Genomic DNA, 12,658 nt, shown 5'->3' with positions numbered 1-12,658 from the left:
TATTCTAGTAAATATTCAAAAAGCACTGATTCTTGTTTTATATGGATTCTTGATAAGAGCAGAAAAAGAAGGAATATTGCAGAAGTACAAACCTAGTGTAAGGCCATGTGGACAGAATGGCAGGTGGAAATGTGGCTGCTATGAACACAGCAGTAAGAACAATTTGGACTTGTAAACATGAAGGTACGTGTAGCCTATGCCCAGTGCTTCTGTCCTTCAACACAGCTGCTGGGAATTCTCGAATATGCATTCCAGGAGACATACGACATATGTTCCCAGCAATATTGTTTGCCTAAAATGATCCAAATGACTATTGACAGGAGAGTAGATAATGGTAATTTTCATGCAATGGAATAATACATAGTATTGAGAGCAAATGATCTTCAGCTAGACTCATCAATGTCGATACAAAAGCCGGTTTCATAAGAATGTAAACAAACCCAGCAAAGCTAAACAGTATGTTTTTAGGGTGTTGTAGATTTGGGGTAAAACCAGATGAAAATGCAAGAGGTTGGTAAAACACATCTCAAGATCTTATCTTTGCAGAGGAGGCAGGGGGGTACGATGATGGAAAGACATTCTGTTACTCTGAAAGTAATGGTGATTCATCACGGTGAGGGGTATATGAGTATTCTTTGTTAATGTTTATGGGTTTCCACGTGTGGCTCATATTAAGCAATATCTGTACTTAAAGTTTGTGAAACTGTTCATTTGTAAGAAATAACTTTAGTTGTTGAGATATTTATAATGGAAAAACAAAAATTTCTAATAAATTTAAAAAATTCTAACTGAAAGAGAGAGAGAACTTCCAACTGCTGGTTCACTTCTAGTGCCCACTGCAGCCAGGGCTGGGCCAGGCCAAAGACAGGAACCTGGAACTCAATCTGGGTTTCCCACATGGGTGGCAGGGACCCAAGTACTAGCGCCATCCCAGGATGCATATTAAAGCCTGGAAATGATTGGAGCCAGGGCTGGAACCAAGGGACTCTGATGTGTGACACAAGTTTCTGAAGCAGTGTCTTCACCACTGTGCCAAACACGTGTCCCACAAAAACAAATATTTGAGAATTGTCAGAAACAAAATCTGAAATAAAAACCATGTACTAATGTGTATTATAAAGCTAAAATCATTGAAACAACTTGTTAAAGACATAAGAATTAACGTTCGGCACTGTGGCACAGCAGGTTAAAGCCCTGGCCTGAAGCGCCAGCATTCCATATGGGCACTGGTTCGAGCCCAACCGTGCCTCTTCAGACCCAGCTCTCTACTATGGCCTGGGAAAGCAGTGGCCCAAGTCCTTGGGCCCCTGCACCCACATGGTAGACCCCGAGGAAGCTCCTGGCTCCTGGCTTCAGATTGGTGCAGCTGCAGCCGTTGTGGCTGATTGAGGAGTGAACCAATGGATGGAAGACCTCTCTCTCTCTCTCTCTCTCTCTCTCTCTCTCTCTCTGCCTCTCCTGCTCTGTGTAACTCTGACTTTCAAATAAATAAATAAATCTTTTAAAAAAAAGACATAAGAATTAGATAACATAAAGTGGGATAGAAGAGTACTTTAAAGAAAAAAATTCTAACATCCTCAGAGAAATTGAAAGCACTTTGCAAGGTTGGAAAAAGATATTCCATGCCAACAGAAACCAAAAAGAAAGCAGGTGTAGCCATATTAATAACAGACAAAATAAACTTTAATACAAAAACTGTTAAGAGAGACAAAGAGGGGTACTATATAATCATTAAGGGTTCAATTCAACAGGGAGATGTAACTATTATAAATGTATATGCACCTAATTATAGGGCACTGGTTTATTTAAAAGATATGTTAAGGGACTTAAAGGGAGACTTAGATTCCAATACAATAGTACTGGGGTACTTCAATACTCCACTCTCAGAAATAGACAGATCAACCAGACAGAAGATCAACAAGGAAACAGCAGTTTTAATTGACACTATTGCCCAAATGGATCTAACAGATAACTACAGGACTTTCAATTCTACATTTAAAGATTTTACATTCTTCTCAGCAGTGCATGGAACCTTCTCTAGGATTGACCACATACTAGGCCATAAAGCAAGTCTCAGCAAATTCAAAAGAATTAGAATCATACCATGCAGCTTCTCAGACCACAGCAGAATGAAGGTGGAAATTAGCAATTCAGGAATCCCTGGAGCGTATGCAAACACATGGAGATTGAACAACATGCTCCTGAATGAACAGTGGGTCATAGAAGAAATCAAAAGAGAAATCAGAAACTTTCTGGAAGTAAATGAAGATAACAATACAACATATCAAAACTTATGGGATACAGCAAAAGCAGTGTTGAGAGGAAAGTTTATAGCAATAGGTGCCTACATCAAGAAATTGGAAAGGCACCAAATAAATGAGCTTTCAACGAATCTCAAGGATCTAGAAAAACTGCAGCAAACCAGACCCAAATCTAGTAGGAGAAGAGAAATAATTAAAATGAGAAGAAATTAACAGGATTGAATCCAAAAAAAAATCTAAAAAAATCAACCAAGCGAAGAACTGGTTTTTTGAAAAAATGAATAAAATTGATACACCATTGACTCAACTAACTAAAAAAAGAAGAGAAAAGACCCAAATCGGGCCGGTGCCACGGCTCACTAGGCTAATCCTCTGTCTTGTGGCGCTGGCACACCGGGTTCTAGTCCCGGTCGGGGCGCCGGATTCTGTCCCGGTTGCCCCTCTTCCAGGCCAGCTCTCTGCTGTGGCCAGGGAGTGCAGTGGAGGATGGCCCAAGCGCTTGGGCCCTGCACCCCATGGGAGACCAGGAGAAGTACCTGGCTCCTGCCATTGGATCAGTGCGGTGCACCAGCCGCAGCGCACCGGCCGTGGCGGCCATTGGAGGGTGAACCAACGGCAAAGGAAGACCTTTCTCTCTGTCTGTCTCTCTCTCTCACTGTCCACTCTGCCTGTCAAAAAATTAAAAAAAGACCCAAATCAATAAAATCAGAGATGAAAAAGGAAATGTAACAACAGACACCACAGAAATAAAAAGAATCATCAGAAATTACTACAAGGACTTGTATGCCAGCAAACAGGGAAAGCTATCAGAAATGGATAGATTCCTGGACACATGCAACCTACCTAAATTGAACCATGAAGACATAGAAAACCTAAATAGACCCATAACTGAGAAAGAAATTGAAACAGTAATAAAGGCCCTCCCAACAAAGAAAAGCCCAGGACCAAATGAATTCACTGCTGAATTCTACCAGACATTTAAAGAACTAACTCCAATTCTTCTCAAACTCTTCAGAACAATCGAAAAAGAGAGAATCCTCCCAAATTCTTTCTGTGAAGCCAGCATCACCTTAATCCCTAAGCCAGAGAAAGATGCATCATTGAAAGAAAATTATAGACCAATATCCCTGATGAAAATTGACATGAAAATCCTCAATAAAATTCTCACCAATAGAGTACAACAACACATCAGAAAAATCATCCACCCAGACCAAGTGGGATTTATCCATGGTATTCAGGGATGGTTCAGTGTTTGCAAATCAATCAGTGTGATACACTACATTAACAAACTGCAGAAGAAAAACCATATGATTATCTCAATAGATGCAGAGAAAGCATTCGATAAAATTCAACACCCTTTCATGATGAAAACTCTAAGCAAATTGGGTATAGAAGGAACATTCCTTAATCCAATCAAAGCAATTTATGAAAAACCCACGGCCAGCATCCTATTGAATGGGGAAAAGTTGGAAGCATTTCCACTGAGATCTGGTACCAGACAGGGATGCCCACTTTCACCACTGCTATTCAGCATAATTCTGGAAGTTTTAGCCAAAGCCATCAGTCAATAAAAAGAAATTAAAGGGAAACAAATTGGGAAGGAAGAAGTCAAACTATCCTTCTTTGTGGGCGATATGATTCTTTATTTAGGGGATCCAAAGAACTCTACTAAGAGACGATTGGAACTTATAGGAAAGTTTGGCAAAGTAGCAGGATATAAACTCAATGCACAAAAATCAATAGCCTTTGTATACGCAGGCAATACCATGGCTGAGAAAGAACTTCTAAGATCGATCCCATTCACAATAGCTACAAAAACAATCAAATACCTTGGAATAAATGTAACCAAGGACGTAAAAGATCTCTACGATGAGAATTATAAAATCTTAAAAAACGAAATAGAAGTGGATACCAAAAAATGGAAAAATCTTCCATGCTCATGGATTGGAAGAATCAACATCATCAAAATGTCCATTCTCCCAAAAGCACTTTACAGATTCAATATGATACCAATCAAGATACCAAAGACATTCTCAGTTCTAGAAAAAATGATGCTGAAATTCATATGTAGACGCAGGAGACCTCGAATAGCTAAAGCAATCTTGTACAACAAAAACAAAGCCAGAGGCATCACAATACCAGATTTCAGGACATATTACAGGGCAGTTGTAATCAAAACAGCATGGTACTGGTACAGAAACAGGTGGATAGACCAATGGAACAGAATAGAAACACCAGAAATCAACCCAAACATCTACAGCCAACTTATATTTGATCCAGGGTCCAAAACCAATCCCTGGAGCAAGGACAGTCTATTCAGTAAATGGTGCTGGGAAAACTGGATTTCTACGTGCAGAAGCATGAAGCAAGACCCCTACCTTACACCTTACACAAAAATCCACTCAACGTGGATTAAAGACCTAAATCTACGACCAGACACCATCAAATTATTAGAGAACATTGGAGAAACCCTGGAAGATATAGGCACAGGCAAAGACTTCTTGGAAAAGACCCCAGAAGCACAGGCAGTCAAAGCCAAAATTAACATTTGGGATTGCATCAAATTGAGAAGTTTCTGTACTTCAAAAGATACAGTCAGGAAAGTGAAGAGGCAACTGACAGAATGGGAAGAATATTTGCAAACTATGCAACAGATAAAGGGTTAATAACCAGAATCTACAAAGAGATCAAGAAACTCCACAACAACAAAACAAACAACCCACTTAAGAGATGGGCCAAGGACCTCAATATACTTTTTTCAAAAGAGGAAATCCAAATGGCCAACAGACACATGAAAAAATGTTCAGGATCAGTAGCCATCAGGGAAATGAAAATCAAAACCACAATGAGGTTTCACCTCACCCCAGTTAGAATGGCTCACATACAGAAATCTACCAACAACAGATGCTGACAAGCTTGTGGGGAAAAAAAGGACACTAACCCACTATTGGTGGGAATGCAAAGTGGTTAAGCCACTGTGGAAGTCAGTCTGGAGATTCCTCAGAAAGCTGAATATAACCCTACCATACAACCCAGCCATTCCTCTCCTTGGAATTTTCCCAAAGGAAATAAGTTGGCAAACAAACAAGCTGTCTGCACCTTAATGTTTATTGCAGCTCAATTCAAAATAGCTGAGACATGGAATCAACCTAAATGCCCATCAACAGTAGACTGGATAAAGAAATTATGGGATATGTACTCTATAGAATACTATACAGCAGTCAAAAATAATGAAACCTGGTCATTTGCAACAAAATGGAGGAATCTGGAACACATCATGCTGAGTGAAATAAGCCAGTCCCAAAGGGACAAATATCGTATGTTCTCCCCGATCAGTGACAACTAACCAAGCACCCAAAAGGAAACCTGCTGAAGTGAAATGGGCACTATGAGAAATGGTGACTTGATCAGCCCTTGTCCTGACTATTGTAATATGTGCAACTTAATACTTGTGGGGAGCAACTCGGACTAGATTAAGTTACTGGAATTAAGACTTATTCTATGCATCTGCTCTCCCACAATATGGCGCTGGGAGAGGAGGAAACAGCTTCTACGCAGCTGCCTCTTGCCAACTTGAGTGATGACCTCCAGGAGCTGATCCTGCTCCTGATTGGAGGAGAGCAGCGTACTTGGCGTGTGGGCAGCCGAGTTGGGATTGGCGGAAGAGGACTATAAAGGAGGAGAGAGACAACTTGCACCAGGAACATCTAAGGGGAACATCTGAAGGAACACCTGTGCAGCCCCCGAGAGAGCCGGCCGGCAGTGTGCCGCTCCCCCGCGGAAGTGGGGAAAGTGGCTAGGGGGAACCGCCCTTCCACGGAGGTGGAAGGGATGGTAGCCAACCCGGGAAGAACCAGCAGCAAACCCAGGGAGGGCCGAGCAGACAAAAGAACAGCGCAGGGTCCTGTGTCGTTCCCCCACGAAGACGGGGAGCGACATAATGGTGCCGTAACTCGGATATGAAGCCTAGGCAGGGTTTAGTGTCGTTCCTCCACGAAGAGGGGGAGCGACATAATGGTGCCGTGACTCGGATAGGAAACCTAGGAGGGAAGAAACAGGAAGAAGTGGGAAATTACCGGAGAGAGAGACTAGCAAAGAGCCTAGGGAAAAGCCGGACGGAAAAAGGTGCCGGAAGAAGCTATTGAAAGCCTAGGCATAGACTCGGATACAGACTACGGGGGGGAAGCTGGGAGAAATCTCTAAGGTCGAAAGCGAAAGTGAAAGCTAGAACAAACAGACTCGGATACGGACTGTGGGAAAGAAGTTAGGATTTAAAGTGAAAGCAAGAAGAAACTTAGACTCAGATACGGACTGCAGGTTGAAAGTGAAAGTGAAACCTATAAGAAACTTAGACTTGGATACGGACTGTGGGGAGAGGCCAGGAGAAATGAGGGAGGAATATTGTTGGAAGAAAACTTAGGGAAACATACCGGGTAGAGAAAAATGTTAGGGAGGATGAAGCCGCGAGTGCAGGCCGAGGCGGAGACGTAAGCCAGCTTGGAATTCTTCAAGTCAGCCCGGGGAGCAAAAGGCGAAAATCTGGAACCAGAGGCAGAGACGTGGGCTGCCAGGTTGGAATTCGCCAGGTTAGTCCGGGGAACTTGGACTGAATGCCGGTGGCGGAAATGTGAGCTACGCTGTGTGATTCGCGGAAGCCGCCGCGTGCAGAGAGAGCACGGGGCGTGAATAGATAGGGAACGCGGGGCTGGAGCGAGGCCGTGGTGCAGACGCGAAGGGCGTGGAGACCGCGGAGTGTGCGTGCGAAGCCGAGCCGCGTGGAGCCAGGAGCCCGCCACAGGGCAGGCGCCGGGAAGCCGCGCAGATGAGAGAAGCGTGGGCTGAAGCAGCTCAGAGCTGGGAAGCCGCCGAGAAGCAGCCTCGGGGCGGGCGCCGGGAAGCCGCGGAGATAAGAGAAACAGAAGTTTAGAAGTAAAATGAGAGAAATAGGAATGCCCAGAGATAGAGAAATAGAGAAAAATAAGGCCTCCCCTCAACATGGCAATGAGAGAGCTTGGATTCAGTCTGCCTGATTAGGGAGGTGGTGAGCACCTGCGGGCGGCTAGCAGCTTATGCGCCGCATGTCACCGAAGACAGGCACGAATTAACATCAATAAGTCTCCCCACAATACCGCAATGAGAAGGCTTGGATTCGGTCTGCCTGATTAGGCGGTAAGCACCAGCAGGCAGCTCGACCAGAGTATGAGCTGCAGGTCACCAAGATAGGCACGTTATCAACACCAATAAGTCTCCCCACAATACGGCAATGAGAAGGCTTGGATTCGGTTTGCCTGATTGATAGGGTTTGTAAGCACCTGCAGGCAGTTCTAGCAGAGCAGAGCATGCGCTGCAGGGCACCGAACACAGGCACGCATCAGCGCCTAAAAACCTCCTCACAACATGGCGAAGAGAGAACCCGGATTCGGTTTGCCTGATTGGTAGGGCTTGTAAGCACCTGTGGGCAACTCTAGCAAGCAGAACAGAGTGTGTGCCGCGGGGCACCGAAGACAGGCGTGTATCAACGCCAAAAAATAAAAAGAAAGGGGGATCTGTGGGGAGCAACTCGGACTAGACTAAGTTACTGGAATTAAGACTTATTCTATGCATCTGCTCTCCCACAATATGGCGCTGGGAGAGGAGGAAACAGCTTCTACGCAGCTGCCTCTTGCCAACTTGAGTGATGACCTCCAGGAGCTGATCCTGCTCCTGATTGGAGGAGAGCAGCGTACTTGGCGTGTGGGCAGCCGAGTTGGGATTGGCGGAAGAGGACTATAAAGGAGGAGAGAGACAACTTGCACCAGGAACATCTAAGGGGAACATCTGAAGGAACACCTGTGCAGCCCCCGAGAGAGCCGGCCGGCGGTGTGCCGCTCCCCCGCGGAAGTGGGGAAAGTGGCTAGGGGGAACCACCCTTCCACGGAGGTGGAAGGGATGGTAGCCAACCCGGGAAGAACCAGCAGCAAACCCAGGGAGGGCCGAGCAGACAAAAGAACAGTGCAGGGTCCTGTGTCGTTCCCCCATGAAGACGGGGAGCGACATAATGGTGCCGTAACTCGGATATGAAGCCTAGGCAGGGTTTAGTGTCGTTCCTCCATGAAGAGGGGGAGCAACAATACTTTATCCCTTTTAGTATTTTTTTTGGTTGTTCTACTTAATACTATTGGTTGAATTCTGTAATTAATACAAGTTATTCTTAAGTGTTGAAACTTAACTGAAAAGTGATCCCTGTTAAATATAGAGTGGGAATAAGAGAGGGAAGAGATGTATAATTTGGGACATGCTTAATCGGACTTGCCCCAAATGGTAGAATTAGAAACATACCAGGGGATTCTAATACAATCCCATCAAGGTGGCATGTACCAATGCCATCTCACTAGTCCCAGTGATCAATTTCTGTTCACAATTGATCGTAATGATAGGACTAAGAATCAAAGGGATCACATAAACAAGAATAGTGTCTGCAAATACTAGCTGATAGAATCAAAAAGGGAGAGAATGATCCAACATGGGAAGTGAGATACACAGCAGAACCATGGAATGGCAAATGTCCTAACAGCACTCTGGCCTCATAATCAGCCCTTAAGGCATGCGGATCCAGCTGAAATGCCCATGAGAGTATTTCAGGCATGGAAAGCCAAGACACTCTGGGGGAAAAAAAAAAAAACCTAAATGAAAGATCTCCACGAGTGAGATCCCAGTGGAAAGAATGGGTCATCAAAGAAGGAGGTACCTTTCTCTGAAGGGAGGAGAGAACTTCCACTTTGACCATGGCCTTGTCTAAATATGATAAGAGTCGGTGAACTCAAAAGGCTTCCATAGTCTTGGCAACTCATGACAAGAGCCTAGGGTGATTACTGCTGCCATAAACCAGAGTGTCAATTTGTTAAGTCAACAACAGGAGTCACTGTGCACTTACTCCTCATGTAGGATTTCTGTCCTTAATATGTTGTACAATGTGAGTTAATGGTATAACTAGTACTCAAACAGTATTTTTCACTTTATGTTTCTATGTGGGTACAAACTGTTCAAATCTTACTTAATATATACTAAACTGATCTTCTGTATATAAGAGAATTGAAAATGAATCTTGATGTGAATGGAAGGGGAGAGAGAGTGGGAAAGCGGAGGGTTGAGGGTGGGAGGGAAGTTATGGGGGGGAAGCCATTGTACTCCATAAGCTGTACTTTGGAAATTTATATTCATTAAATAAAATTTAAAAAATGAAAAAATGCAAAAAAAAGCACTTTGCAACTAAAAAGAATAAGCTGGCTGGTGACTTGGCTCATTAGGCTAATACTCCACCTGCTGCGCCGGCACCCTGGTTTGTAGTCCCAGTTGAGGCATCAGATTCTGTCCCGGTCGCTCCTCTTCCAGTCCAGCCCTCTGCTGTGGCCTGGGAAGTCACTGGAGGATGGCCCAGGTGCTTGGGCCCTACACCTGCATGGGAGACCAGGAGGAAGCACCTGGCTTGGGATTGGTGTAGCTTGCCGGCCAAATTGGCCATTTTGGGGGTGAACCAATGGAAGGAAGACCTTTCTCTGTCTATAACTCTATAACTCTGTGTCTATAACTCTGTGTCTATAACTCTCTCTCTCTTTCTCTCTCACTGTCTAACTGCCTTGCAAAAAAAAAGGCTACCATCAGAAAGAAAGAAGCAGAAAACGTGAAAGAGCTACTGGAATTCAAACCAGGATTTTCTAAATTCAGAAATTCAGTTTAAAGGTTCAGAAAGCAGAGCAGGACAAAGAATGAATAAATGAGTAGGAGGTGAGAGAATCAAGCCAAGTAGTCTCATATCCATGACTTGTTAGATAATAACTCACACATTGCACTGTTCTTAGTAGTTTACCTGTACTGATTCGTTTCATCTGTCCAATTAGGTACTCTTACTGTTCCTAATTTTTAGATGATGAGACATCTGAGAAGTTAAGTAACTTGCCCACGCATACAAAGCTGATACATATAGATGTAGAACAGTCCCTAAGCCTGTCTTCCAGTACCATGTTGGTGCTAAAATGTAGTGTGTACGTGTTTCTGGAAAAAAAAAAAAAAAACACAGAGAAGCAGATATCTAACTGGTCATTCTATAATCAGGGCTGTGTTTTTTGTTTGTTTTTTATTTTTATTTTTTTGACAGGCAGAGTGGACAGTGAGAGAGACAGACAGAGAGAAAGGTCTTCCTTTGCCGTTGGTTCACCCTCCAATGGCCGCCGCGGCCAGCGCGCTGCGGCCGCCACACCGCACTGATCCAAAGGCAGGAGCCAGGTACTTCTCCTGGTCTCCCGTGGGGTGCAGGGCCCAAGCGCTTGGGCCATCCTCCACTGCACTCCCTGGCCACAGCAGAGAGCTGGCCTGGAAGAGGGGCAACCGGGACAGAATCCGGCGCCCCGACTGGGACTAGAACTCGGTGTGCTGGTGCCGCTAGGTGGAGGATTAGCCTAGTGAGCCGCGGCGCCAGCCAGGGCTGTGTTTTGGTGCTAATAGGCATCACTGTTGTGTAGCTTAGAATTTATAGTATTTTAAACTAACTTTTGACTTAAATTTCAAACATATTCCAAGTTTTAAAGAATAATTTTAAATTTTGGAGATTATATGTTAAATTTTTTTATTTAACTAGAACCGTGTTTTGTTTTGTTTTTTTTTTTTTTTTTACTAATTCATCACTAATACTTTGAAAATGTCACATTCCAGTATAGACAGATATAACATTTAAGCTACTCCATGTTTACCGTCCAGATATCTGTTAGAATTTTGCAGTTGCTGTATCTTGGTGATACTGTATTTCCAGGGTTATCTTGAAGAACTCTTAAGACTTCGAGAGAACCAACTGTCTGAATCCGTCTCCCAGAATAAAATACTACTTCAAAGGATTGAAGACTCTGATCTGGCCCATAAATTAGAGAAAGAACAATTAGAGTATATAATTGTGGAACTTCAAGATCAACTGTAAGTGAGATTCTTTTAGAAAAATTTTGGCAATATGTAACCATTAAGACAAAATGTTGTATTTGTACATATGACCCAAATTCTAAGGAATCTGATTGCATGCTGTTAAATTATTTTTCAATTATATTTTTAGAGGTTTACTTTTCTTATTACATAAGTGGTTTATGTTTATTGACTAAGCATTAGAAAATATAAGAAGAAAATAAAAATAAAAATCACCTTTAGTTGTGCTACCCAAAGTCAGCTCTTAGAGTTTGGTATAGATTCTTCCAAATGCTTATACACAGTTTTTACAGCATTGATTTGTTTAACTCTTGATTGGTTGCAAAAAGATGGTACATTAGACCAGTGCCACTCACAATTCAGTGCTGGGGCATAAAGTGTTACCAGATTATACCAGAAAATCCCTGTACACAAATGAGTATGGCTGGCTCTTTATTTGTAGCACAGCTTTATTGATTGAGAAAACTGTAATATATGAGTCACATTCTGGTACAAGCTCCTAAAATTGTCACTGTTCAATGCATTTGTACTAATCATTAGGTCAAACTTGCTTTTATAAAGTAATTGTTTACAGTAAAAACCATCAGTTGTTAATATTTATTTAATGATAAGGTTGAGTTTATTTTTCTGAAATGATTTCAGCCTTTCACTGTAGGGATAGTGCCTGTAGGGACAGTGCCAAGAAGCCCTACGTGTGCCCTTGCCTGTGTGGACCAGTTGTCTGCCTTGTGCCCTGTAACTCTCCCTTCACTCACTTCCATAGACGTGTGTCTGGTCAGCTGAGAGGTTGCATATCCCAGATCTCTTGATGCCTTCCTGCCTCAGTGGGTTTTTCTAAGAACAGAGAGATTGACTTTTATGAGTGAAGTTCAATTTAAGAAATGTAAATCAATACCATACTTCAATCTTAACTTTAACTCACATCCCAATTTCATCACTTTTGCAGATTGTGTTCCTTCCTACTGCTTTTGTCTCTCTGGTTCCAGATGCAATTCAGAATCATGTTTTCCATCGGTAGTCAGTCTCTCCAGTCACTTTTAAACTTAGAATGGTTTCTCAGTGTTTTGTCTCATGTGAGACTGATATTTCTGAAATATACAGGATTTTTATTATTTTATCATTTTGTAGAATGTCCCTGAATTTGTTTTTATCTCGTGGTTAGATTGAGCTTCCCATTTTGGGCTGAGCTATGACAGAATTGCTGTGCTCTCTGCCGTATTTGTCAAGAAGTCCATTGGCCCTTTATTAGTGATGTTAATTAACCATTGGTTAAAGTGTTCTTTTCCTCTTCTGTGCCATTACTATTGTTCATCTTGTAACTAATATAAAATTTATAAGGAGATACTGTAAAGTTTTTTTTTTTTTTTTTTTTTTTTTTTTTTTTTTTTTTGACAAGCAGAGTTACAACAGTGAGAAAAAGAGAGAGACAGAGAGAAAGGCCTTCCATTGGT

General features: G+C 42.8%; 1 protein-coding gene and 1 long non-coding RNA gene across 8 annotated transcripts in view; one reads left to right on the top strand and one right to left on the bottom strand.

The window, feature by feature from the left end:
* RUNDC3B (RUN domain containing 3B) overlaps positions 1 to 12,658 on the top strand; it is a 166,064-nt gene that overhangs the window by 89,682 nt on the left and 63,724 nt on the right. For all 7 annotated transcript variants that reach the window (XM_008261795.3, XM_051853372.2, XM_017344326.3 and 4 more), the window contains one exon: positions 11,047 to 11,204. In XM_008261795.3, the coding sequence (XP_008260017.2) occupies positions 11,047 to 11,204 (158 nt within the window). The remainder of the gene's footprint in view (positions 1 to 11,046; positions 11,205 to 12,658) is intronic.
* LOC127492686 (uncharacterized) overlaps positions 1 to 12,658 on the bottom strand; it is a 76,422-nt gene that overhangs the window by 20,774 nt on the left and 42,990 nt on the right. Inside the window, exons 3-4 of the long non-coding RNA XR_007922390.2 lie at positions 11,963 to 12,041; positions 10,988 to 11,142 (exon numbers count right to left, since the gene is read on the bottom strand). This is a non-coding gene — a long non-coding RNA (uncharacterized lncRNA). The remainder of the gene's footprint in view (positions 1 to 10,987; positions 11,143 to 11,962; positions 12,042 to 12,658) is intronic.

The sequence above is a fragment of the Oryctolagus cuniculus genome, chromosome 16 (assembly GCF_964237555.1).
Source record: "Oryctolagus cuniculus chromosome 16, mOryCun1.1, whole genome shotgun sequence".
Taxonomy (NCBI): Eukaryota; Metazoa; Chordata; class Mammalia; order Lagomorpha; family Leporidae; genus Oryctolagus; species Oryctolagus cuniculus.
The sequence above is the reverse complement of the archived record's forward strand: the minus strand, read 5'-3'. Positions and strand labels throughout refer to the sequence as shown.